We start from the raw sequence: 21,968 nt of genomic DNA on the forward strand, positions 1-21,968 counted from the left end.
GACCTCAGGCCCCTCGTTCCTTAGTGGCTCTGCCAAGCTTTCTTCTTCCACTCAGGGCTATAGAATGGTGGCTGCCTTACCTGTTTTTGCCAAAAATAAATTGTTGGAAGGCTTTTCATATTAAAAAGTTTTTAAAATATTTGTTTGCTCTTTTTTTTTTTTTTTCTTGGTGCTGTACTGGGGATAGAAGCCAGAGGCATTCTATGTCTGAGTCACACACCGCAGAGCTATTTTTTCTGTTTGTTTGTTTGTTTGTTTGTTTGTTTATTGTGGTACTGGGGGGGGGGTGGAACCCAGGGGCTTCTCTACCTCCGGGCTATACTACGAGACCTCTTTTTTACATTATTTGGAAACAGGGTCTCACTAAGTTGCCGAGAGCCTCACTAAGTAGCCGACGCTGGCTTCGAACCTGTGAGATCCTTTTGTCTCAACCTCCCAAGCACTGGGATTACAAGCGTGCGCCACCACGCCCGGATTTTTGTTGTTTATTTTTTGAAACAGGGTCTCACTGAGTTACAAAGGGCCTCACTAAGTAACTGAGGCTGTCCGCTAACTGTGATCCTCCTGTCTCAGCCTCACAAATGCTGGGATTACAAGCATATGCCACCATGCCTGGCTCATTGTTTGTTCTCTTACAAGAGAACTAGTGGTTTTGTTTGTTTGTTTTTTACCCCAGTGAGCCTCACTTATGCCAGCCAGGCAAGGGCTCTGACACTGAGTTACATGTCCATCCTTAAAGTTCTGAGAGTCTCACTACTTGCTGAGACTGCCCTCAAACCTCTGATCCTCCTGTCTCAGCCTCCCATGCCAGCCTTAAAGTTCTAAGTAGAAGAGATTAGTTCAGTGTTTCTGTAGCAAGTATGTATGTGTTTATTTAGTGGTACTGGGGTTGAACCAGTGGTACTGGAGGCATTCTATTTCTGGGGAACTCCTCCCAGCTCTTTTTATTTTTTATTTTATTTTATAATTATTTTATTTTATTTTTTGGTGGTACTAGGGTTCCTGGAAGCCCTTCTAACTCCAGGCTACACTCCCAGACCTATTTTTTATACTTTTTTATTTGGAAACCGGGTCTCTTAAGCCAGCGTGGCTGACTTTGAACCTGTGCGATCCTCCTGTCTCCACCTCCCAAGCGCTGGGATTACAAGTGTGCACCACCACACCCGGCTTATTTTTTATTTTAAAGAAGAGTCTCAGCCGGGCATAGTGGCACTTGCTTGTAATCCCAGCATTTGGGAGGCAGAGACAGGAGGATTATGTTTCACAGACAGCCTAAGCTACTTAGGCCCTCCATAGCTTAATGAGACCCTGTTTTAAAATAAAAATAGGGCAGGGGGTATAGCTTCGAGGCTGATGCCCCTGGGTTCCATTCCCAGACTCACACACACACACACACACAAAAATAAAATAAATAAATAAAATAAAATAAAAAAATAAAAATAAAAAATAGGGCTGTGGTATAGCTCAGAGGTAGAATGCCCCTGGGTTCCATCCCTAGTATCACAAAAGAAAAAAAGAATAAAAAAAAGCCAGGCATGGTGGCACACTCTTGTAATCCTAGTACTTGGGAGGCTGAGACAGGAGGATCATGGTTCACAGCCAGCCTCAGCCACTTAGTGAGGTACTTTGCAACTCAGTGAGACCCTGTTTCAAAATAAAGAATAAAAAATGGGTCTAGGGGGTGTAGCTCAGAGGTACAACGCCCTTGGATTTCATCCTTAGTACTGCAAAGAAAAAAAATCCTCAGCTGGACATGGTTGCCAAGATCCTCCTGTCTCAGCCTTGCAAATGCTGGGATTACAAGCTTGTGCCACCACGCCCAGGGATGGACCCTAGAAGCTTCTACCTCTGAGCTACACCCCTAGCCCTTTTTTTTTTTTTTTTTTTTTTTGGCGGCACTTTGGGTAGAACCCGGGGCTTTTCTATCTCCGGGCTATACTCCTAGACCTACTTTATACTTTATTTATAAACAGGGTCTAAGTTGCTGACAGCTTAAGTTCCATCCCCAGTACCAAAAAATAGATAAAAATAAAAAAATGGGGCTGGTGGTGTCGCTTGGAGGTAGAATGCCCCTAAATTCAATCCTCAGTAACAAAAAATATTCTTCCAAGAGTGGCCAATGTCTAGTAAGACTATATGGTGTGTGTGTGTGTGTGTGTGTGTGTGTGTGTGTGTGTGTGTGTGTGGCACTGGGATTCCTGGAAACCCTTCTACCTCCGGGCTACATTCCCAGACCTATTTTATATTTTTATTTGGAAACAGGGTCTCTTAAGCCAGCCAGGCTGGTTTCGAACCTGCGGGGATTACAAGTGTGCGCCACCACGCCCTGACAAGACTTTAAAAGGGAGAAGCCCAATGGTCTGTTAGGTGACGCGGTGGGAGATGGAGCTGTTTGGATTTGGGGCCTGGAAGAAGGGTGGCTTTGAGGGAAGTGCCCGAGTGAAGGGGTGTCAGACAGCTAGTAAAGAAATCTTACTGGAAATCTTAAAGTGTTAAAGAGTTTGCCAGGAGGGAAGCATGTCAGGGAGTGCTGCCCTGTGCAGGGACCCAGATCAGTGGAGCGGGTTCATTCAGGGATTGAAGTTTGGATTGAGGGCCGTGGTGGGACAGGAAACAGGAGAGGCAAGATTCATGAATTTAGCCCTCTGCATTCGTTTTCATTTAACTAGTCACGTTTTGTAGACGGAAGAAAACTTCCTGGAGGAGGTGGCGTCTGACCTACCTCCAGACTGACAGTAGGTGTTGAACAGACAAAGGGAGGTGGGTGTTCCTGGCAGGGGGAGGGACTTGGGGAAGGCCAAGCGCTTGGGAAGGATGGGTTTTAAAAACTTGGAAGTAGCGGGCTAACGGTTAAAGGCATTGACGTCCTATTCCCATTTCTGACTTGTTTCGGGACTCCTGACATGTCCTTTCTCCTTCCCGGCCTCCCAATACTTCCAGTTTTTCCTTCTAGGTAAATGGGAACCTTATCCCGGACTCCCCTCCAACTGGGAGAATCCGCCGAATGAAGGATAAAAGACAGTTGTGTTGAGCCAATCGCTGTTGCCTTAAAGATCTGCCTTCGTTCCTAGCGAACCAATTAATTGCCGTGTTCTTCTCAAAGCTTGGCGCTGGGAGGGCCGGCCTAAGGCCTCGTAACGTCACCTTTTGGCAAGCCAATAGGAGTGACTACGAGACAGACTGTTTCGGTGACGGACAGCTCTGTTTCAAGACGTCCGCTGCGCGCGAAGCCCGCCGGGAAGCTTTGAGGCGGTGCCGGGGGTGAAAGGGGCGGGAGCTCTTGATTGACTTTCCCCAATCACCAGACAGGAATCTAGAGATAGACAGACAGTTTTGCCCATCCCAGTCCACTTTAGGGGGCGGGGCTCTGAGCGCCAGGCTGGGTGGGTCCTTGACCTTTGATGAGCGTCTTTGGTGCCCAATAGCTTGATTGTATTTTCAGACGGGCCGCTTCTATGACCAATGAGAACTTCTGGCGGGGTCGTGGTGGGCGGTCCGTGGACCCTCTGCTATAAGGCGGTCCCGGGGGAGTGAGGAGAAAGGGGGGGTCCTCGGCGGCCGGAGGAGGAGTAGTTGCGGGTGAAGATGGCGGCAGCCGAGGCCGCGAACTGCATCATGGAGGTGAGCGTCTGCAGCGCCGCTGGGCGCGAGAGGGGGCTTGAGGCCGGTGTCTTATGTCTCCGTCGTGGGGAAGGGGCTCTGAGTCGGCGAGTTGGGGCTGAAGGCCTCCCGCCCCAACGAGGGCGCGCTGCATGCTCCAGACCCGGGGGTATCGTTTGAAGTGTAGGGGGTCCCAAGCTTCCTGGGGCCGCCAGCACCCGGCTTAGCCGAAGGTCTCGCCCACCCCTCCCACGTGGAGGGGGGCCGGGGGTGCTTCCGGCCGGGCCCCCACGTGGCCGCAGCGCGGTGGGTGGGGAGGGGGTGTGCCGATTCCCGCGGCCGGGCGGGCTCCACGTGCGGGACAAAGGCCCCGCCCCCGGCCGGGGGAGGGGCGCCGGGGGAGCCGCCTGCGACCCTCCCTCTTAGGTCCCCAGCTCTCCTCCTTGGGGACCGGGACGAGCATCACGTAGCGGGATTTACGTGGGGCCCTCGAGGGTGTAGAGGGGTCTCGGGAGGGCAGTGCTTCTTGACCCTTTGTCACCTCCTTTTTGAGTCTGGGGTCGTTTGCTTGGTCCCGGGACCAAGTTTCTTTGGTTTTGAGATAGGAGGAAGAGGAAGAATTGTCCCTCCCATTCCTCCTTTATTTCTCTAGATTTTTTTCCGTCCAGGCTTTTAGGAGCTGGGGGGATGGGGCATGCCCCTGTGACCTCTCCTTTGGTGCCGGTGGGGCATCTCGACAGAGGAGATCCTTCCCTGTTAGGCGCCGTGCACCCCTAGTGGCCATTTCTGGGCCTGTGGGAGGGACATCTTTTTCATGGGGCGTGGCCCAAAGCCCACCTTTTGGTTAGAACCCTCAAGGGTGGGCAGAGGTAGAGTATTCTGCTTGGAAGGAGTTGTGATGGGTTAAATATGTATGCAGTCAGGCGGCTTTCTCCTCTTCTAGAGCCCCCCCCCCATCCCTGCATTCTAGAAGAAGGGAGGTGACCTCCCCATTCTTGAAGGCCTGGTGAGGGGGTCTGGAGTCTGGATGCCTGAAATGGTTTCAAGTGGAGTTTGGCTCTGGAGTAGCCGTGGTGGGGAGGTTCTGGTCTTGTGCCTCAATCCCCGAGGGGCTGGGGGTTGTGTTGGTGATGTCTGTGGTACTGAGAAATGGGCCCCCGTGGGAAATCCCCTTTGCCATCGTCACCCTTCTCACAGGTGTCCACACTGGCTTGAGAGGATTGGGAGGAGGGGCTTAGAGACCAATGGGTCACTGCCTGTGACTTGGCCCAAGTTGAAGTCCTAGAAAGTGGTCACCTCTGAAGAGATGGAATCCTCTGGGACCTCTGTCCTTACTCCCCTTACCTGGTAGTATTTTCTGGGCTCTCAAGACACATGCCATTGAGGGGCCTCTCAGGGGTCATTAATGTGACACCCCTCCAATCCATCCATCGCCCCTGACCAGGGGCTGTATGGGTGCAGGAAGCATCTTCCTCAGAGGCTGTCTTACCTTAGTCCTGCACTTGGAAGCATCAGGGCCTGGGAATGGTGTGAATGACACTTTCTGGAGCTCTCTCATTTCTCAGAGGGTCCAGAGGTGACGGGCTGTCCTCCCTGGGAGGCAGCCTTCCTAGGAGGGGGGCAGTGCATAAGGAAACTGGTTCCAGCTAGTTTTGTTTGGGCTCCCTGGTCCCAAGGCAGGAGCCAGGGGCTGGGGCAGGTGGTTGTGTGCCACACCTCTTTTCTGAAATCCTCAGACAGGAGACTGGTTTGCAGAGCTCATACGCAGCCAGCCCCTTCCCTCCAGCTATTCATGGCACCCAGAATGGGGGTGTGTGTGTCAGGAAGTGTCACTTAATCTGGGGAGATTAGGTGATGAGGGGGAGCGACAGCTGGTGGTGCCCATGTGCTTGGCCTGTGCCAGTTCTTCTGGCCTGGATGGGGGAGGTGCGTGTAGTCAGCTGCCTGGCCAAAGGCGATGTGGGGGTGGGCCACCATCTCTCCAGCCACAGCTGGGACCGGAGCCCCCTTACTTCTCCCTCCACCTCTCCCATCCCTTCCTTTGACAGCTCTCTTCATTGCTCAATCCCTTTGCTACTATCTCCCACCAAGGAGAAGCAAACCTGCAGGAAAACCACTTGCCCCTAAGAGCTAAGTCCCCTGGCCCGGCCCTTGCACACCCCTTCCCAGCCACTCCCAGTAGCTAATCCTTTCTCCCTGTTACTCTCTCCTAGAATTTTGTAGCCACCTTGGCTAATGGGATGAGCCTCCAGCCGCCTCTTGAAGAAGTAAATATCCTTTTGTGAGACCTCTCCCACTTCCAGCATAAATATGTTTTATCCCACATCTGGCCTTTTCCAGAGGTCTAACCATGATCTGTCTCTCTTGCTTCAAACCAAGTTTACCCAATGCTTCCAGCACACCTAGTACAAACCCCTCCAAGTATGGCCCCATCTGCCCTCCCTCAGTGCTGTGGCTACTTCCTTAACTCCATCTCCAGTCCCCCCCTTTGCCCTTCCCTATGTCTGCCCCAGTTCTGCCCTGCCCTCCCCTCCTCTCCCTCCCCAGCTGTGGGCTGAGCTAGAGCCGGGGGCAGAGAGACTGGAGAGATGGTAGGCGTGGCTGAGGTATCCGGTTATTCCCCTGGATGGTGTTCTGGGTGGGTCCTGGAACTGAAAAATGGGGTTGCTAGGTTTGGGGGCTCTTGGGGAAAGAAACATGGCAGGTGGGAACTATAGGGTTGTCCTGGTATGACATGGGGTTCTATACTCTTCTGGAGGGAAAAGTAGGATCTAGAGGCTTAGCAGGCCTTGGGAAGCCCAGATGTGACCCATGCTTCCATCGTCCCCTCCCAGGTTTCCTGTGGCCAGCCAGAAAGCAGCGAGAAGCCCAACGCTGAGGACATGACGTCCAAAGACTACTACTTTGATTCTTATGCCCACTTTGGCATCCATGAGGTGAGTGTGCGGGCCATTTCTAAGGCTGAAAAGTGTCGAGGGGTTTCAATGTGGGTAGGGGGCCACAATGGTAGACGTTAAATCCCGCATGCGCACTGCCTCCCCTGGCAGCCAGTGGCCCCTCTGCCCCTTCACTGCGCCTGCGGAGGCAAACGCCCAGCAGTTGCCTTGGAGACCGAGGTGCTCCTGGCGCTCTCCAGAGGCGACAATGGAAGTGCGCATGCGCACCTGGAACCTCAGCTTGAGGTCAGAGCCTGCTGGTCTCTGCCGCCCTCTCGTGGCCGACGGCGGAACTACGCCCCAACTATTCAAGTCCTAACGGTTTTATGCCCTTTTATTTATTTTACTTATTTATTTGTGAATCTGGGGATTAGATCCAGAGAAATTCTACCTCCGAGTTACACCCCCAGCCCTATTTTATTTTGTCTCAGTCTCCAATGACTGGAATTACAGGTGTCTGTCACCATGCCCAACTTCTTTACCCCTTTTTTTTATTCTTTATTTTGTTTTTTTTTTGTTTTGTTTTGTTTTGTTTTGGTGGTACTGGGGTTCCTGGAAGCCCTTCTACCTCTGGGCTACACTCCCAGACCTATTTTTATTTAGAAACAGGGTCTCCTAAGCCAGCGCGCGCGGCTGGCATCGAACCTGCGCGATCCTCCTGTCTCCGCCTCCCAAGCACGGGGATTACAAGCGTGCGCCACCACACCCGGCTATTCTTTATTTTGAAACAGGGTCTCACTGAGTTGCAAAGGGCCTCGCTAAGTAAGTGAGACTATCCACAAACTGTGATCCTCCTGTGTCGGCCTCCCAAATGCTGGGGTTACAAGCGTGCGCCACCACACCCGGCTGTTTTTCAAAAAGGATCTCACTGAGTTGTGAAGGACTCACTAAGTAGCTCAGACTGTCTGTGAACTGTGGTCCTCCGGTCTACTCTTCTCCAATTCTGGGATTACAAGCGTGTGTCACCATGCCCAGGTTCAAGCCCTATTTTTTATTCTTTATTTTGAGACAGGGTCTCACTAAGTTGCAAAAGGCTTCACTAAGTAACTGAGGCTGGCTGCAAACCTGGCAATTCTCCTATCTCAGCCTCCCAAGCATAAGGATTACAAGCATGCGCCACCACGCCCGGCTTCATTACCCTTTTTGATTGAGAAGACAGAGGTCCCAGAATGCCACTAGGGTAGCATTCTAAGGAAACACACACACACACACACACACACACACACAGAGCTTTTTGTAAAAATTAGAGTAAGGGGCCAAGGGTATGGTTCAGGGTAGAGCACTTACTTAAGCATGCATGAGCTTCCTGGGTTCTACTATGAAAAACAAAATTGTAGCACAAAACACTTAACATAAAATTACCAGTTTGCAAGTGTTCGGTTGAGTGGTGTTAGGTTACTGAGGACCTGGATCACTGGGACTTTTTGGCAGTGTTAGAACCTAGGGGTTTGGTCCATCTAGTCTGATTTTACCAACAGAGACACTGGGAAGAACAGAAAGGAAGTTTTCTGCAGAGGATTAACTTTGGCCCTGCACACCATCGGTGTGGTAGAGGCTAGAAGACCCTGCTTTCCAGCTGGGGATGTGGACCCTTATGCAGCTTTGTGTTCCCTTTTCCCAGGAGATGCTGAAGGATGAGGTGCGCACCCTCACGTACCGCAACTCCATGTTTCACAACCGGCACCTCTTCAAGGACAAGGTGGTGCTGGATGTGGGCTCTGGCACAGGGATTCTCTGTATGTTTGCTGCCAAGGCAGGGGCCCGAAAGGTCATCGGGGTGAGTCTCTGGGGTGGCTGGGTGGGGCGGGGCCTGAGGGGAGGAGTGGGCGCCCCTTGGGGCTCAGGGACTGGTTGGAGGGGGGTGGAGCTGAGGACAGGACTGGGGGATTCTCACTCTCCCTTCTTCCTGGGCCCTCAGATCGAGTGTTCGAGCATTTCTGATTATGCCGTGAAGATCGTCAAAGCCAACAAGTTAGACCACGGTGAGCCCAGGAAGAGGATGGGTTGTGGGGATGGAGTGGGGGATGCCAGCTTCCCGAGGGCCCTCAGCGAAGGAGTGGGGGACTATGGCTGCCGCAGATTCAGCTGCCGCTCGCCTACAGCCCCCTGGGCTTCCAGCATCTGAGAGTCTGAAGTGTCAGAATCTCAACCTTAGGGTGTCCGTCTTAAGGCAGGAGGTGTCCTCTGGTTTCTCGAATAAGTAGCAGAGACATGTGGCTGGCTGCAGGGCCACAGTGAGAAGTCTCCCCGTACCTTCATCTGTCTCTGCATTTACTAACACTACCTTTCAGAGAAACGCACACCTACAAGCAGCTATGTATGCAAAGGCTTTCAAATTTACTGTGTACTTTGTACACAAATATATTTATTTCCCCATAGCAGGAATTGAACCCAGGGGTACTTTACTACTCAGCTACATCCGTAGCCTTTCTCTATTTTGAGATAGGGTCTTGCTAAAATAGCCAAAGCTGCCTTGAACTTGTATTCATCTTGCCTCAGCCTCCTGTGTGGCTGGAATTACAGGCATGTGCTACAGTGCCTGGCCACAAACACAAATAAAAAGCTTTTTTTTTTTTTTTTTGCACTGAGGATGGAACCCAGAGGCATTTTACCTCTGAGCATGCACTCTCACTTCAAGCATGCCCCAATATGCCAGCTTGGTTTTTGTTGTTGTTTTTGTTTGTTTGTTTGTTGTGTGTGTTTTGTTTTTGATGGTACTGGGGTTCCTGGGAACCTTCTACCTCCAGGCTACACTCCCAGACACCTATTTTTTATACTTTTATTTGGAAACAGGGTTTTTTTGTTTTGTTTTGTTTTGTTTTTCGGGTCTGGGGATGGAACCCGGGGCATTCGACCTCCGAGCTACACCCCCTGCCCTAGTTTTTATTCTTTATTTTGAAACTGGGTCTCACTGAGTTGCAGAGGGCCTCACTGAGTAGCTGAGGCTGTCCGTGAGCTGCGATCCTCCAGTTCAGCCTCTCAAATGCTGGGATTACAAGAGTGCACCACCACGCCCAGCTCTAGTCTGTATTTTTGTGTGTGTGTGTGTGTGCCGGTCTGGGGTTGGAACCCCAGAGGCATCTGACCTCTGAGCTACACCCCCTGCCCAATTTTTTATTCTTTATTTTGAAACAGGGTCTCACTGAGTTGCAGAGGGCCTCACTGAGTAGCTGAGGCTGTCCGCGAACCGTGATCCTCCAGGTTTCAGCCTCCCGAATGCTGGGATTACAAGCGTGCGCCACCACGCCCGGCGGAAACAGGGTCTCTTAACGCCAGCGCGGCTGGCTTCGAACCAGCGCGATCCACCTATCTCCGCCTCCCGAGCACGGGGATTACGAGAGCATGCGAGAGCGTGCGCCACCATGCCCTGCTTGTTGTTGTTTTTTTTTTAATTAGTGTTTTGGTATTGAGAATTGAACCCAGGGACATTCTAACTCTGAGCTACACCCCCATCCCTTTTTAGTTTTTTGTTTTGAAACGAGGTCTCAATTGCTGAGGCTGTTCTTGAACCTGCATTCCTCCTCTCTGAACCTTCCAATCCTGCTGTTTCACTCCAGTTTTAGTCCAACCTGCCTCTCCTACAGAGAAAATTAGGGATCAAAGAGAGTAACTAGGATCTTACAGCCAAATGAACTGCTGAAAGACTTGGGGATTGTCTTTTTCTTTTGGTTCTAGGGGTTGAACCCAGGGATATTCTACCACATAGCTACACTCCCCAGCCCTTCCTTTTTATTACTGGTTTATTTATTTTTGTGGTACTGAGGGTGGAACCCATGGGATTTTCTATATCCAGGCTATACTCCCAGGGCTATTTTTAATATTTTATTTGGAAACAGGGTCTCACTAAGTTGCTGAGAGCTTCACTAAGTAGCTGAGGCTGGCTTCGAACCTGTGCGATCCTCCTGTCTCAGCCTCCCAAGCGCAGGGATTACAAGCGTGCGCCACCACGCCCGGCTCTACTCCAGTTTTTGTGTGTGTGTGGGGGGGATACTGGGGAAGGAACACAGTGGCATTCTACCTCTGAGCTACACCTCAGCCCTTTTTTTTTTTTTTTTTTTATTGTGGTACTGGGGTGGAACCCAGAGGCTTTCTACATCCGGACTATACTCCCAGACCTATTTTTATATTTTATTTGGAAACAGAGTCTCACTAAGTTGCTTAGAGCCTCACTAAGTAGCTAAGACTGGCTTCAAACCTGTGCAATCTCCTGTCTCAGCCTCCCAAGTGCGGGGATTTACAAGCGTGCGCCACCACGCCCAGCCTGTTTTTTTGTTTTGTTTTGTTGAAACTGGGTCTCACCTAGTTCCAAAGGGCCTCACTATACGTAGCTGAGGTTGTCCTCGAAACGTGATTCTCCTGTCTCAGCCTCCCCAAATGCTGGGATTACTAGCATGCGCCACCATGCCCAGCTGCTTTGGAGATTTTTATTCTCTAGCACATAACATTATTTGATTCCAAAACTAGTGTAAATGAAGTCATGAATCTAAATTTCTTGTTGGACATGGTGGAGCTTGTCTTGTAATTCCTATACTTGAAAGGCTAAGGCAGGCCAAACGCGGTGGCACACACTTGTAATCCCAGCATTTGGGAGACTGAGACCAGAGGAGCGCGTGGACAGCCTCAGCTACTTAGTGAGACCCTTTGCAACTGTGAGATGCTATTTCAAAATAAATATAAAGCTGGGCGTGGTGGCGCACGCTTGAAATCCTAGCGCTTGGGAGGCAGAGACAGGAGGATCGGGTAGGTTTGAAGCCAGCTGCGCTGGCTTAAGAGACCCTGTTTCCAAGTTTTAAAAAAAAGTATAAAAATAGGTCTGGGAGTGTAGCCCGGAGGTAAAAGGGTTTCCAGGAACCCCAATATGACCAAAAAAATAAAAATAAATAAAAAATTTTAAAAATAGGGCTGGGGTATAGCTTGGAGGTAGAATACCCCTGGGTTCCATCAGGATTGCAGGATCTAGGTCATCCTCGGCAACCTAGTGAGACCCTGTTTCAAAATGAAAATGTAAAATGTGTTATAACTTGGAGGCAGAATGACCTTGGGTTTAATACCCAGTACTTAAAACAAAACAAAACAAAAAACTAGAATTTTCGTGTTAGCAACCTGTTAGTGTGTTGGGTAGACATTGTCAAAATGCCTTGGAGCCCCCACCCCAGTGAGGACGGGAAGGGACATGGAAGGTGATGAGTTTTCAAGGTGTATAGTCGTTTAGGAACTGGAGTGATTTTTTTAGTTTTTAAGAATATTGTAAGCCGGGTGTGGTGGCGCACGCTTGTAATCCCCGCGCTTGGGAGGTGGAGACAGGAGGATCACACAAGTTTGAAGCCAGCCATGCTGGCTTAAGAGACCGTTTCCAAATAAAAATATAAAATAGGTCTGGGAGTGTATCCCGGAAGTAGAAGGGATTCCAGAAACCCCAGTACCACCAAAAAAAAGAGAGAGAGAATATTGTAAACTAGGCATGTGTGCACACCTAAAATCCCATTACTTGGGAGGCTGAGACAGGAGGCTCTCGGGTTCAATGCCAACCCTCAGCAATTTAGTGAGACCCTAATAGTGGTGGTGCACGCTTGTAATCCCAGCATTTGGGAGGCTGAGACAGGAGGGTTGCGGTTCCCGGACAGACTCAGCTACTTAGGTCCTTTGCAACTCAGTGAGACCATGTGTCCAAATAAAATAGGGATGGGGTAGAGCTCAGGTAAAATGCCCCTGGGTTCAATCTTTAGCATCGCAAAAGGGAGACTATAGTAAATCACCCACAAATGCTTATCACTCAGCTTTAAATATTCTCTCCATGTGAAGCAAATTCCAATTCAAATATTTCCTCTTGCTGCGCATGGTGGCGCACGCTTGTAATCCCCGCGCTTGGGAGGCGGAGACAGGAGGATCGCGCAGGTTCGAGGCCAGTTTGTTTTGTTTTTGTGTGCGTGGTACTGGGGTGGAACCCAGGGGCTTTTCTACCTTTTTTATACTTTATAGGATCTCACTAAGTAGCTGAGGCTGGCTTTGAACCTCTGTAATCCTCCTGTCTCAGCCTCCCAGGCTCTGGGATTTGAATGACAAATTTTTTTTTGATGGGGAGTGTGCCGGGGACCAAGGTTTTGCAAATGCTGAGCATGCGCTTGACAATTGAGCTACATCCCTAAGTTCAGGGAGAGTCTTAACCTCCCTGGCTGCTTAGGCCATGCACCATCTTTGTCTCCACCTCTAAGATGACCAGAGTTGAACTGGGCTTAGTTGTGAACACCTGTAATCCCAGTACTTGGGAAGCTAAGACAAGAGGATTGCAGGTTCTCAGCCACTTAGCAAGGCCCTTCACAATTTATTGAGATTCTATCTAAAAAAATAATAACTGAGGATAGATGCGTATAAGTTTGACAAAAAAATAAAAAATTTTAAAAATAGGGCTGGGATATAGCTTGGAGAGTGGCATATGAGTTTGAAAACAGATAAGAAAATGTGGCTTCAGCTCAGAGTTCAAGTCTGTCCAACGCCAAACCCCAGCTCTTGCTCTTAAGACAAGGGCTGCTTAGCCGGACGTGGTGGCGCACGCTTGTAATCCCCGCGCTTGGGAGGCAGAGACAGGAGGATCACGCAGGTTCGAAGCCAGCCGCGCGCGCTGGTTTAGGAGACCCTGTTTCCAAAATGAAAATATAAAAAATAGGTCTGGGAGTGTAGCCCGGAGGTAGAAGGGCTTCCAGGAACCCCAGTACCACCAAAAAAAAAAAAAAAAAAGACAAGGGCTGCTTGAAATGGGGCCTGAGACTCCCCTGGATAGGGAAGTGGGATGGCCTCCCGGGACTGACTGTGGCTGCCCTGTCAACCCCGCAGTGGTGACCATCATCAAGGGGAAGGTGGAGGAGGTGGAGCTGCCGGTGGAGAAGGTGGACATCATCATCAGCGAGTGGATGGGCTACTGCCTCTTTTACGAGTCCATGCTCAACACTGTGCTGTATGCCCGGGACAAGTGGCTGGTGAGGCCCTCGTGGGCAGGTGGTGGGTCCAGACCTGCAGCTGCCATCCTGGGAAAAGATAAAAACCACACCATGTATTCCCCAGCAGAGGACTTGTACCGGGGGCTGGCTTACTGTTGGAAATTGTTAGCACACACCAGGTCACAGTGTTCTCGGTATGACATGGAAGAGCAGAGGGCTAGGGGGCACCTGAGGGTTCTTTCTACTCGAGCAGGTCTTCCAAGAGAGGAAAGGGAGAATGGTGAGAAGAGCTTGCAGGTGCAGGAGCAGCCAGTGCGAAGGCCCTGGGAGTAGGGAGGCCACAGTGGAAGAGGAAAGAGGGAAGGGGGTGAAGTTGGACAGTGGGGTCTGAAGCTCTGGCTTGCACACATGGGGCGCCCTCTGGTGGCCATGCAGGGAGTAGACTCTTGGTTGAAGGAAGCCAGGACAGCCCAGCCCGGTGGGAGCATGGGATGGGCAGAGGCTAAATCAGTGGAGCTGGGGGATGGTGTTACCCCTGCCCTTCATGCCTTCACCCAACCCCTCTGCAGGCACCTGATGGTCTCATCTTCCCAGACCGGGCCACGCTGTATGTGACAGCCATTGAGGACCGGCAGTACAAAGACTACAAGATCCACTGTGAGTGTGGACCTGAGGGCTGGCAGGTGGCCCAGCCTAGTGAGACCCGGGGCCTGGGCCTTACGGGCTCACCCTTCTCCCTTCTGCCTCCCCAGGGTGGGAAAACGTGTATGGCTTCGACATGTCTTGCATCAAAGATGTGGCCATCAAGGAACCTCTGGTGGATGTGGTGGACCCTAAGCAGCTGGTCACCAATGCCTGTCTCATAAAGGTAGGGGTGTGAGTGGTGTCCTCAGGGTTGGAGTCAAAAGGTGCCCTCACATGGCCATTAGCCCAAGACCTCTGTGCCTCTAGCTAGAGGTGACATTGGAGGTTGAGCAACCACCGAGTCTTTTAAAAAGCTTTGTGAAGTCTGGCATGGGGACACACCTGCAATCCTAGTACTTGGGCAGCTGGAACAAGAGGATAGCAGGGCGTGGACAGCCTGAGCAGTGTAGCAATTCTTAGCAACCTAGGAAGATTGTGTTTCAAAAAGTGGGGTGTGGCCAGGCGTAGTGGCACATACTTGTAATCCCAGCATTCGGGAGGCTGAGACCAGAGGATCATGGTTCGTGGACAGCCTCAGCTACTTAGTGAGGCCCTCCACAACTTAGCGAGACCCTGTTTCAAAATAAAGAATAAAAAATAGGGCAGGGGTTGTAGCTCAGAGGTCAAATGCCTCTGGGTTCCATCTCCAGACCCGCAAAAAAAAAAAAAGTGGGGTGTGGTAGCTGGGCACGGTGGCACAGGCTCTTAATCAGCATTCGGGAGGCTGAGACAGGAGGATCACAGTTTGCAGGCAGCCTCAGCTACTTAGTGAGGCTCTTTGCAACTCAGTGAGACTTTGTTTAAAAATAAAGAATAAAAAATAGGGTTGGGGGTTGTAGCTCGAAGGTAGAATACCCCTGGGTTCTGTCCCCAGTACCGCAAAAAAAGGGGCAGTTGTTGGCACACGCATGTGAGTCTGAGACAGGAGGACCACAGGTTCACAGCTAGCTTCAGCTACTTAAGCCCTCTGCAACTTAGGGAGACCCTGTTCAAAAGTAAAGAATACAAAGTAGGGCTGGGGTTGTAACTCAAAAGTAAAATGCCTCTAGGTTCAATCCCAGTAACAAAAACAAAGCCAAAAATAAATGTTCTGGGGGAGTAATTCAGAGAATGTCCCTGGGTTCAATGCCCCAAATCAGAACAAGCTGGCCTGGGAAGTCTAGTGGGAGGCGGCATGGTCCCAGCCCCGGGAGGGAGAGCGGGCCTGGCGGGCGTGGAGCTCACGGGGCTGTCACGCAGGAGGTGGACATCTACACTGTGAAAGTGGAAGACCTGACCTTCACCTCCCCCTTCTGCCTGCAAGTGAAGCGAAATGACTACGTGCACGCCCTGGTGGCCTACTTCAACATAGAGTTCACGCGCTGCCACAAGAGGACCGGCTTCTCCACCAGTGAGCGGGCGCAGGCGGGTAGTGCCTGGGCCAGGGGATTCAGGGACAACTAAGGGTTGTGTGTGATAGGGAAGGGCAGAGGGGCTGCTGAGCACTCACAGTGTGCCAGGCCTGTTTCCTTGCCCATGAAACGTAGACAAGCCAAGCATGGTGGCATGCTCCTTTAATCCCAGTACTTGGGAAGCTGAGACAGGAGGATTACAGGTTCAAAGCCAGCCTAAGCAACTTAGGTCCCACAGCAATTTCACAAGACCTTGTTTCAAAATTAAAAAAGAAAAATAGGCTGGGGATCTGGCTCAGAGGTAGAATGCTCCTGGGTTTAATTTCCCAGTACTAAAGAAACAAGAAGACAGGGGTGGTAGCAAACACTTGTAATCCCAGCATTTGGGAGTCTTGAGACAGGAGGATTGCAGGCTTGCGGCCAGCCTCAGCTACTTAGGCCCGTTATAACTCAGTGAGACCCTGTTTCAAAATAAAGAATAAGAAATAGAGTGGGTATGTAGCTTGGAGGTAGAATGCTCCTGGGTTCCATCCTCATTACTGCAAAATAAAAAAGATTTCCTACCTCTCTAAGGCTTGGTGGAACAAAATGGTCCCTAGACAGTGCTGACCACAGTCAACACAATACACTGTTACAGGGCAGGCTGAGGCTCCAGGGCCTGGGTGGGCAACAGGCCAAGGCTGGCCCAGCATGGCTGATTTCCCTCTGCTCTCAGGCCCTGAGTCCCCATACACACACTGGAAGCAGACAGTGTTCTACATGGAGGACTACCTGACGGTGAAGACTGGCGAGGAGATCTTTGGCACCATTGGCATGCGACCCAACGCCAAGAACAACGTGAGGCTCTGGGAGCTGGCAGGGTGGGCCGGAGTCCTCATACCCCAGGGCCTATCCACACAGTATAATTTTGTTAAGTACCTTTCAGAGGCCAGGTCCAGGGAACCCAGCCATGATCAGGCCTGTGCCCCCATTCTGGACAAGAGAGAAGGGGAGATAAGCTGGGGGTGGCATCAGAGTGACAGGTGCCCTGAGGTAGAGACCTGGGTGTGTGAAGTGTGAGGGGAAAGGGGCTTTGGGGGTTGTTGTTGTTGTTGTTGTTGTTGTTGTTTTACTGGGGTTCCTGGAAGCCCTTCTACCTCTGGGCTACAGTCCCAGACCTATTTTTATTTTATTTTATTTTTTGAAACAGGTTCTCTTAAGCCAGCATGGCTGGCTTCGAACCTGTGTGATCCTCCTGTCTCTGCCTCCCAAGTGTGGGGATTAAGAGCATGTGCCACCACTCCCGGCATGGGCTTTGGGGATTTAAAAGTTTTTGTTTTGTTTTTGTTTTTTCCCTCCTGGGCACCTGGCAAGATGGAGCTTAGGCTGAGCATGATGGTGCACACCTATAATTTCATTACTTGGGAAGCTGGGACCGGAGAGGTTTGTTTTATGTGTGGTACTGGGGGTGGAACCCAGAGGCTTTCTACCTCCGGGCTATACTCCCAGGCCTGTTTTATATTTTATTTGGAAACAGGGTCTCACTAAGTTGCTGAGAGCCTCACTAAGTAGCTGAGGCTGGCTTCGAACCTGTGCATCCTCCTGTCTCAGCCTCCCAAGCGTGGGGATTACAGGTGCGCCACCACGCCCGGCTTTAACAGGAGGTTTAAAGGTTCAAGGCCAGCTTCAAGCAACTTAGTGAAACCCTCTTCAAAGTAGAAAGGGCTGAGGGTGTAGCTTGGAGCTAGAGTGTCCCTGGATTCAACTCCAATACCCTCCCCCCAAAAATCCATCAGTTGAGACTTGGGACAGGTGGGGGGACCAGGGGAGGTGCCACACGGCGAGTCTGAGGCCAGAGGTGTCCAGTGGGTGGGTGGGTCTGGAGCCTGGAAGCAAGGGGAGTGGTCTGGGCTGGAAGTGTCCATCTAGGGCCTTCTGCTGAGGCTGAGTGCTACCAGTTGTGGCATTAGTTGGGGAGCAGCTCAGCACCCGTTTTCCAAGTCAGGCAAAGTAAAACAATCATGCTTGGCCCTGGGAAGGGGAGAAGTCATTGTCATCCCCCATCTGTCCCCTCTCCCCCAAGGATACATGGGAACAGATTTGGTGGCCACTACTACGTAAAGAATATTCCTAGGCTGGGTGCTTGTAATCCTAGCACTCGGGAGGAAGTCAATACCTAAGAGGGAAGGAGTCTTTGAGACCCATGGTAGCTTTGCCCAGCGTTGCCATACAGTGTGTGCTGGGAGGGGTTGGGGCCTCCAGGCAGCTCAGAGCAGGAGAAGCAGACAGTGGCAGGACCTTTAAGTTTTGCTCAGAATGTCCATGTGGGAGCTGGACACAGTGGCACACACCTGTAATCCTAGTACCTGGCACACTGAGATGGGGGGTCACAGGTTTGAGGCTAGCTTCAGCAATTCAACAAGATCCTGTTTCAAAATAAAAAGGGTTGGGGGGGGCGTCAAGTTCTGTGTGAATATATCATTGTCAACGTGATCTACATAATGTGAGACTGCAGTGCACCAATCAAAAAATTTAAAAAGGGTTGGAGGTGTAGCTGAGAGGTAGAATCCCCCAGGGTCTAATTTCCAGTAGCGCACACGCGTGCGCGCGCACACACACACACACGATAACCATATGGAACTGTCACAAATCAGGATCAGGATTTGGGGCACATACTGGAGGTAGAACTGGAAGTTGGTGCCACATGCGGGACCTGGGGGGTTACAGTGGCAGCCTATTTGAGGCTGAGCCTGGGGCTATGGCATGTCCCGCCTGCCTTGGCCTCTGCCGGGCTCCCGTCCTGCCCCTCACCGCCACTCTCTCCCCGCAGCGTGACTTGGACTTCACCATCGACCTGGACTTCAAGGGCCAGCTGTGTGAGCTGTCCTGCTCCACCGACTACCGGATGCGCTGAGGTGGTGCCCAGCTCTCTTGCCCTGGCTGGGCCAGCCCTGCACAGGACCGTGGGCTGCAGCGTTCTTAGGCGGTTTCGGGATCTCCCTTCCTCTCCCTCCCTCCCACAGAAGGGGGTTTTAGGGGTCTGGGCTGGGGGGATGGGGAGGGCACATCGTGACTGTGTTTTTCATAACTTATGTTTTTATATGGTTGCATTTACGCCAATAAATCCTCAGCTGGGACCCGGCTTGGCTCTCTGGGGGTTCAAATGGGTTGGGGTTTCCTTCACAGGAACCAGAGCAGCCAAGGGGACAAAGATACAGCACCTGCACCTTGGTGTCCTCTTGGGGCCTCTGCAGCGCTCAGGATCTTTGTTCTAACTCTTCCCTTACCTCTTTCAGGATCCCTGTCCTCCTATGGACATGGGGCAGGGTTCTGCTCTGCTCCGCCTGCCCTGCCTGGCTGGAGGTACAGGCGGATTCCCAGTACAGCCGGGCACGTGGGTTTCCCACCTCCCCAGCATCACACTGTTCCTCTCTGCCTGTTTTTTCATGTCCAGAACCTAGCCTTCCGCACCTGGGGAAACTGAGTCAAGGGCACAGGATTCTTTGTGGTGGGGGCCATCCTGCTTCCTCTCCCAGCCTGACTTGGACCATAGGGTTAAGGAGCCACCTTCCTTAGAAGTCCATGGGAGTCAAGGCCTGCTCTTATGTATGTGTGTAGTACTGGGAATTGAACCCATAGGCATTCTGCCTCCAAGCGACACCCCAACCCTATTTTTTAGTCTTTATTTTGAAACAGGGTCTCACTGAGTTGCAAAGGGCCTCACTAAGGAGCTGAGGCTGTCCTGTGAACTGTGATCCTCCTGAATGCTGGGATTAAAAGTGTGCCACCACCCCTGGCCTTTATTCTTTATTTTGAACCATAGCCTCACCAAGTTGCAGAGGGCCTCACTAAGTAGCCGAGGCTGTCTGTGAACCTAAATCCTCCTGTTTTAGCTTCCCAAACGCTGTGGGATTACAAGTGTGTGCCACCACACCCGGCTTTATTCTTTTTTGGTGGTACTAGGTTTCCTGGAAGCCCTTCTACCTCCGGGCTACACTCCCAGACTTTTTTGGGTCTGGGGGTGGAACCCAGGGGCATTCAACCTCCGAGCTACACCTCCTGCCCTATTTTTTATTCTTTTATTCTCACTGAGTTGCAGAGGGCCTCACTAAGTAGCTGAGGTTGTCCACAAACTGTGATTTTCCTGTCTCCGCCTCCCAGCCGCAGGGATTACAAGCGTGCACCACCACCCCCGGCATTTATTCTTTATTTTGAAAGAAGTTCTCGTTAAGTAGCTGAGACTATCCACAAACCACTATCCTCCTGTCTCAGCATCCCAAACCCTAGGATTACAAGCATGTGCCACCACGCCTGGCTTAGGTTTTATTTCGTGCATGGAAACTGTCTCACTAGGTTGCTGAGAACTCACTAAATTGCTGAGGCTATCTTCAGCCTTTTGATCCTCCTGTCTCTGCCTCCCAAGTATTAGGATTACAAGGGCGCACCACCACGCCCAGTGAGGCCTATTTATCATGAGATGGACACCAGGCCCCTGTAAACTTTAATTCTCACACCTCCCCATTATGTCTGTTGTGGGCACGGCGTCTACACCTGCCCTTCCACTCAGGGCCTGTCTGTGGAGAAGTTCATGTCCCAGCCCCCAGCTGCTTTCTGGGAAGCCTCAGCAGTGTCACCTGCAGGTGTCATGGCATGCCAACTTAAAGGAATTTTTCCCAAGGCCTCCCATGGTCGTACCACCTCTGTGGGCTGGAGCCCATGCTAGAGGCAGGGAATCCAGGTGGAATTCTATCCCTTTGGGGATGGGTGGCCTCTTCTACCCTAGAATCCCTGCTTGGAAAGTGAGCATGGACCTTGACCCCCTCTAGGCGGGCACTCAGTGGATCATGGGGGGCAGGGCCGCACGCAGGTGACCTTCATCCTGAGTCACCCAGCTGTGATGAGGGCCCACATCATCTTTTGCTCTTTGCTCTATTCTGGGGCACTCAGATTCCACGGGCAGGTGAGAAAGGCTGGTGGCTGTCAGGACAGGGAGGGGCGTGGTACTGTGGAGTGGGTAGGTGATCTGTAAACGTGCCCTGTTGTCTCAGAGTTTGGGGTATCTTGCTGGCTGCCTCCCTGTGCTCCTTCAACAGGCCCTGACACCAAGTTCCAAACTACCCAGGGCTGCTTCTGTCCCTGGGCATGTCCCAGACGCATGCCTGGCAGAGAGATACTGGCTCCACTCAGCCTCCACCAAGGAGCTCTCAGGGAAGGCCAGCCACGAGCCCCAGGACCCCCACAGCTATCCCCACCAGCAGCGCCAGGAGCTTGCTGGGTGATCTCTGTTCCTGCCCTGACTTAAGAATGCCCATTTGCCTACTGGGACTTCTCCCCTACTTCACCCCTTGAAACTGTCTCCCCAATCCTTTCCCCAGGCTGTGGCTGGGCTGGACCCAGGGGCCAGTGGAGCCAGCCTGGACAGAATACTAACGTGCAAAGCTGAATAAAACAAGTTTGTTTCTGCTTCTCTGTGCCCATTTACCCTCTCTGTGTGGGCTGTTTGTTTCGTACTCTTCTTTATCTGCGCTCTTCGCCCTCACTGAAGTTCCTCTGGCTGTTTAATGAATCCAGTTTGCCACAGCACCAACTCAATCCATGCACCCTCTGTGGGTGGTCTTGGGGGGACCTGACCCCCTCACGGGGTGGAAGGACTGAGCTCCGCGGTCTGCACGTGTGACGTTCCGCTGTGCCCAGAGGTGGGCTGTGAGTTCCAAGCCAAGCCTTCTTCCTCGAGGAAAAAACAGAGGCCTAGAGCCGGAGCCCAGAGCTTAAGAACCGGGGGTCAGCCCAGCGGGGCAGTACGAGGGAGGCCAAATGGTGGCGAATCTGGCTCGGTAGAAGGAAATTGAAGTCTGGGGACCCAACCGAGGGAGGGGATTGGACATTGGGATTTGAAGGGGGCGGAGATAGAACGCGAGGGTTTAGGAGGGGGCGGGGATAGAAGGCTGAGATGGGAAGGAGGCGGGGATAAAAGCAGAATCCTGAATACCGGGTTAAGCACACGCTAGACTGAGATCGAGTTTTTGGGTTAGGGTTATCCTAGGGGTGGGAAGGACTCCGGAATCCAGTAGACCAAGTCGTGGGCTCGTTGCACGGGGATTGGACATTTGCAAGAGGGAGGCTTGGGTCCTGAGCTCAAAATCTGGGGCGGGGGTGGACTTGAGCTTGGACCCCAGGATCGGATCGGCAGACTCCTGACCCAGCGTAAGTACTGGACCGAAGGGGCCGAGATTTTGTGGGGGCTGGAGGCCTGCGTGCTGGGTTGGGCTGCGGGCTTCTCCATCACTTGTCCTGGACAAGCGCCTCCGCTCACAGGCTCAGCATCCCTGACTGCGGAGCATGCGCAGTAAGGTTCTTCCCTCATTTCCCCCTCCCCTTCCAGTCCCCAGCGGGGGAGGGGACACTGGTTCATGTCCGGCAGGTGTTCGCTTTGTATGGACCTA

At 51.8% G+C, this 21,968-nt stretch overlaps 2 protein-coding genes across 7 annotated transcripts in view; both read left to right on the forward strand.

The window, feature by feature from the left end:
- The window catches only part of BCL2L12 (BCL2 like 12), a gene marked incomplete at its 5' end in the record, with an annotated part of 13,089 nt that extends 12,952 nt beyond the window's left edge, over positions 1-137 (forward strand). For all 3 annotated transcript variants that reach the window (XM_080704183.1, XM_080704181.1, XM_080704182.1), the window contains one exon: positions 1-137. This exon is cut by the window's left edge and continues 80 nt beyond it.
- Positions 138-3,585: 3,448 nt separating this feature from the next.
- Positions 3,586-18,439, forward strand: PRMT1 (protein arginine methyltransferase 1; the record flags this gene model as incomplete). 4 transcript variants are annotated; one of them, XM_080704674.1, is made up of 11 exons in its annotated part: positions 3,586-3,621; positions 5,814-5,867; positions 6,435-6,536; positions 8,158-8,313; positions 8,455-8,518; positions 13,368-13,510; positions 14,041-14,128; positions 14,224-14,339; positions 15,395-15,545; positions 16,262-16,383; positions 18,356-18,439. In XM_080704674.1, 11 exons carry the CDS (start codon positions 3,586-3,588, stop codon positions 18,437-18,439), a joined length of 1,116 nt encoding a protein of 371 aa, XP_080560800.1. The 4 variants fall into 4 exon arrangements, with proteins under 4 accessions (XP_080560800.1, XP_080560801.1, XP_080560802.1 ...); XM_080704675.1 differs by lacking the exon at positions 5,814-5,867; XM_080704676.1 differs by lacking the exons at positions 5,814-5,867; positions 14,041-14,128; positions 14,224-14,339.
- Positions 18,440-21,968: the final 3,529 nt, after the last annotated feature.

Source organism: Muscardinus avellanarius (genome assembly GCF_963383645.1).
Source record: "Muscardinus avellanarius genome assembly, chromosome: 10".
Taxonomy (NCBI): Eukaryota; Metazoa; Chordata; class Mammalia; order Rodentia; family Gliridae; genus Muscardinus; species Muscardinus avellanarius.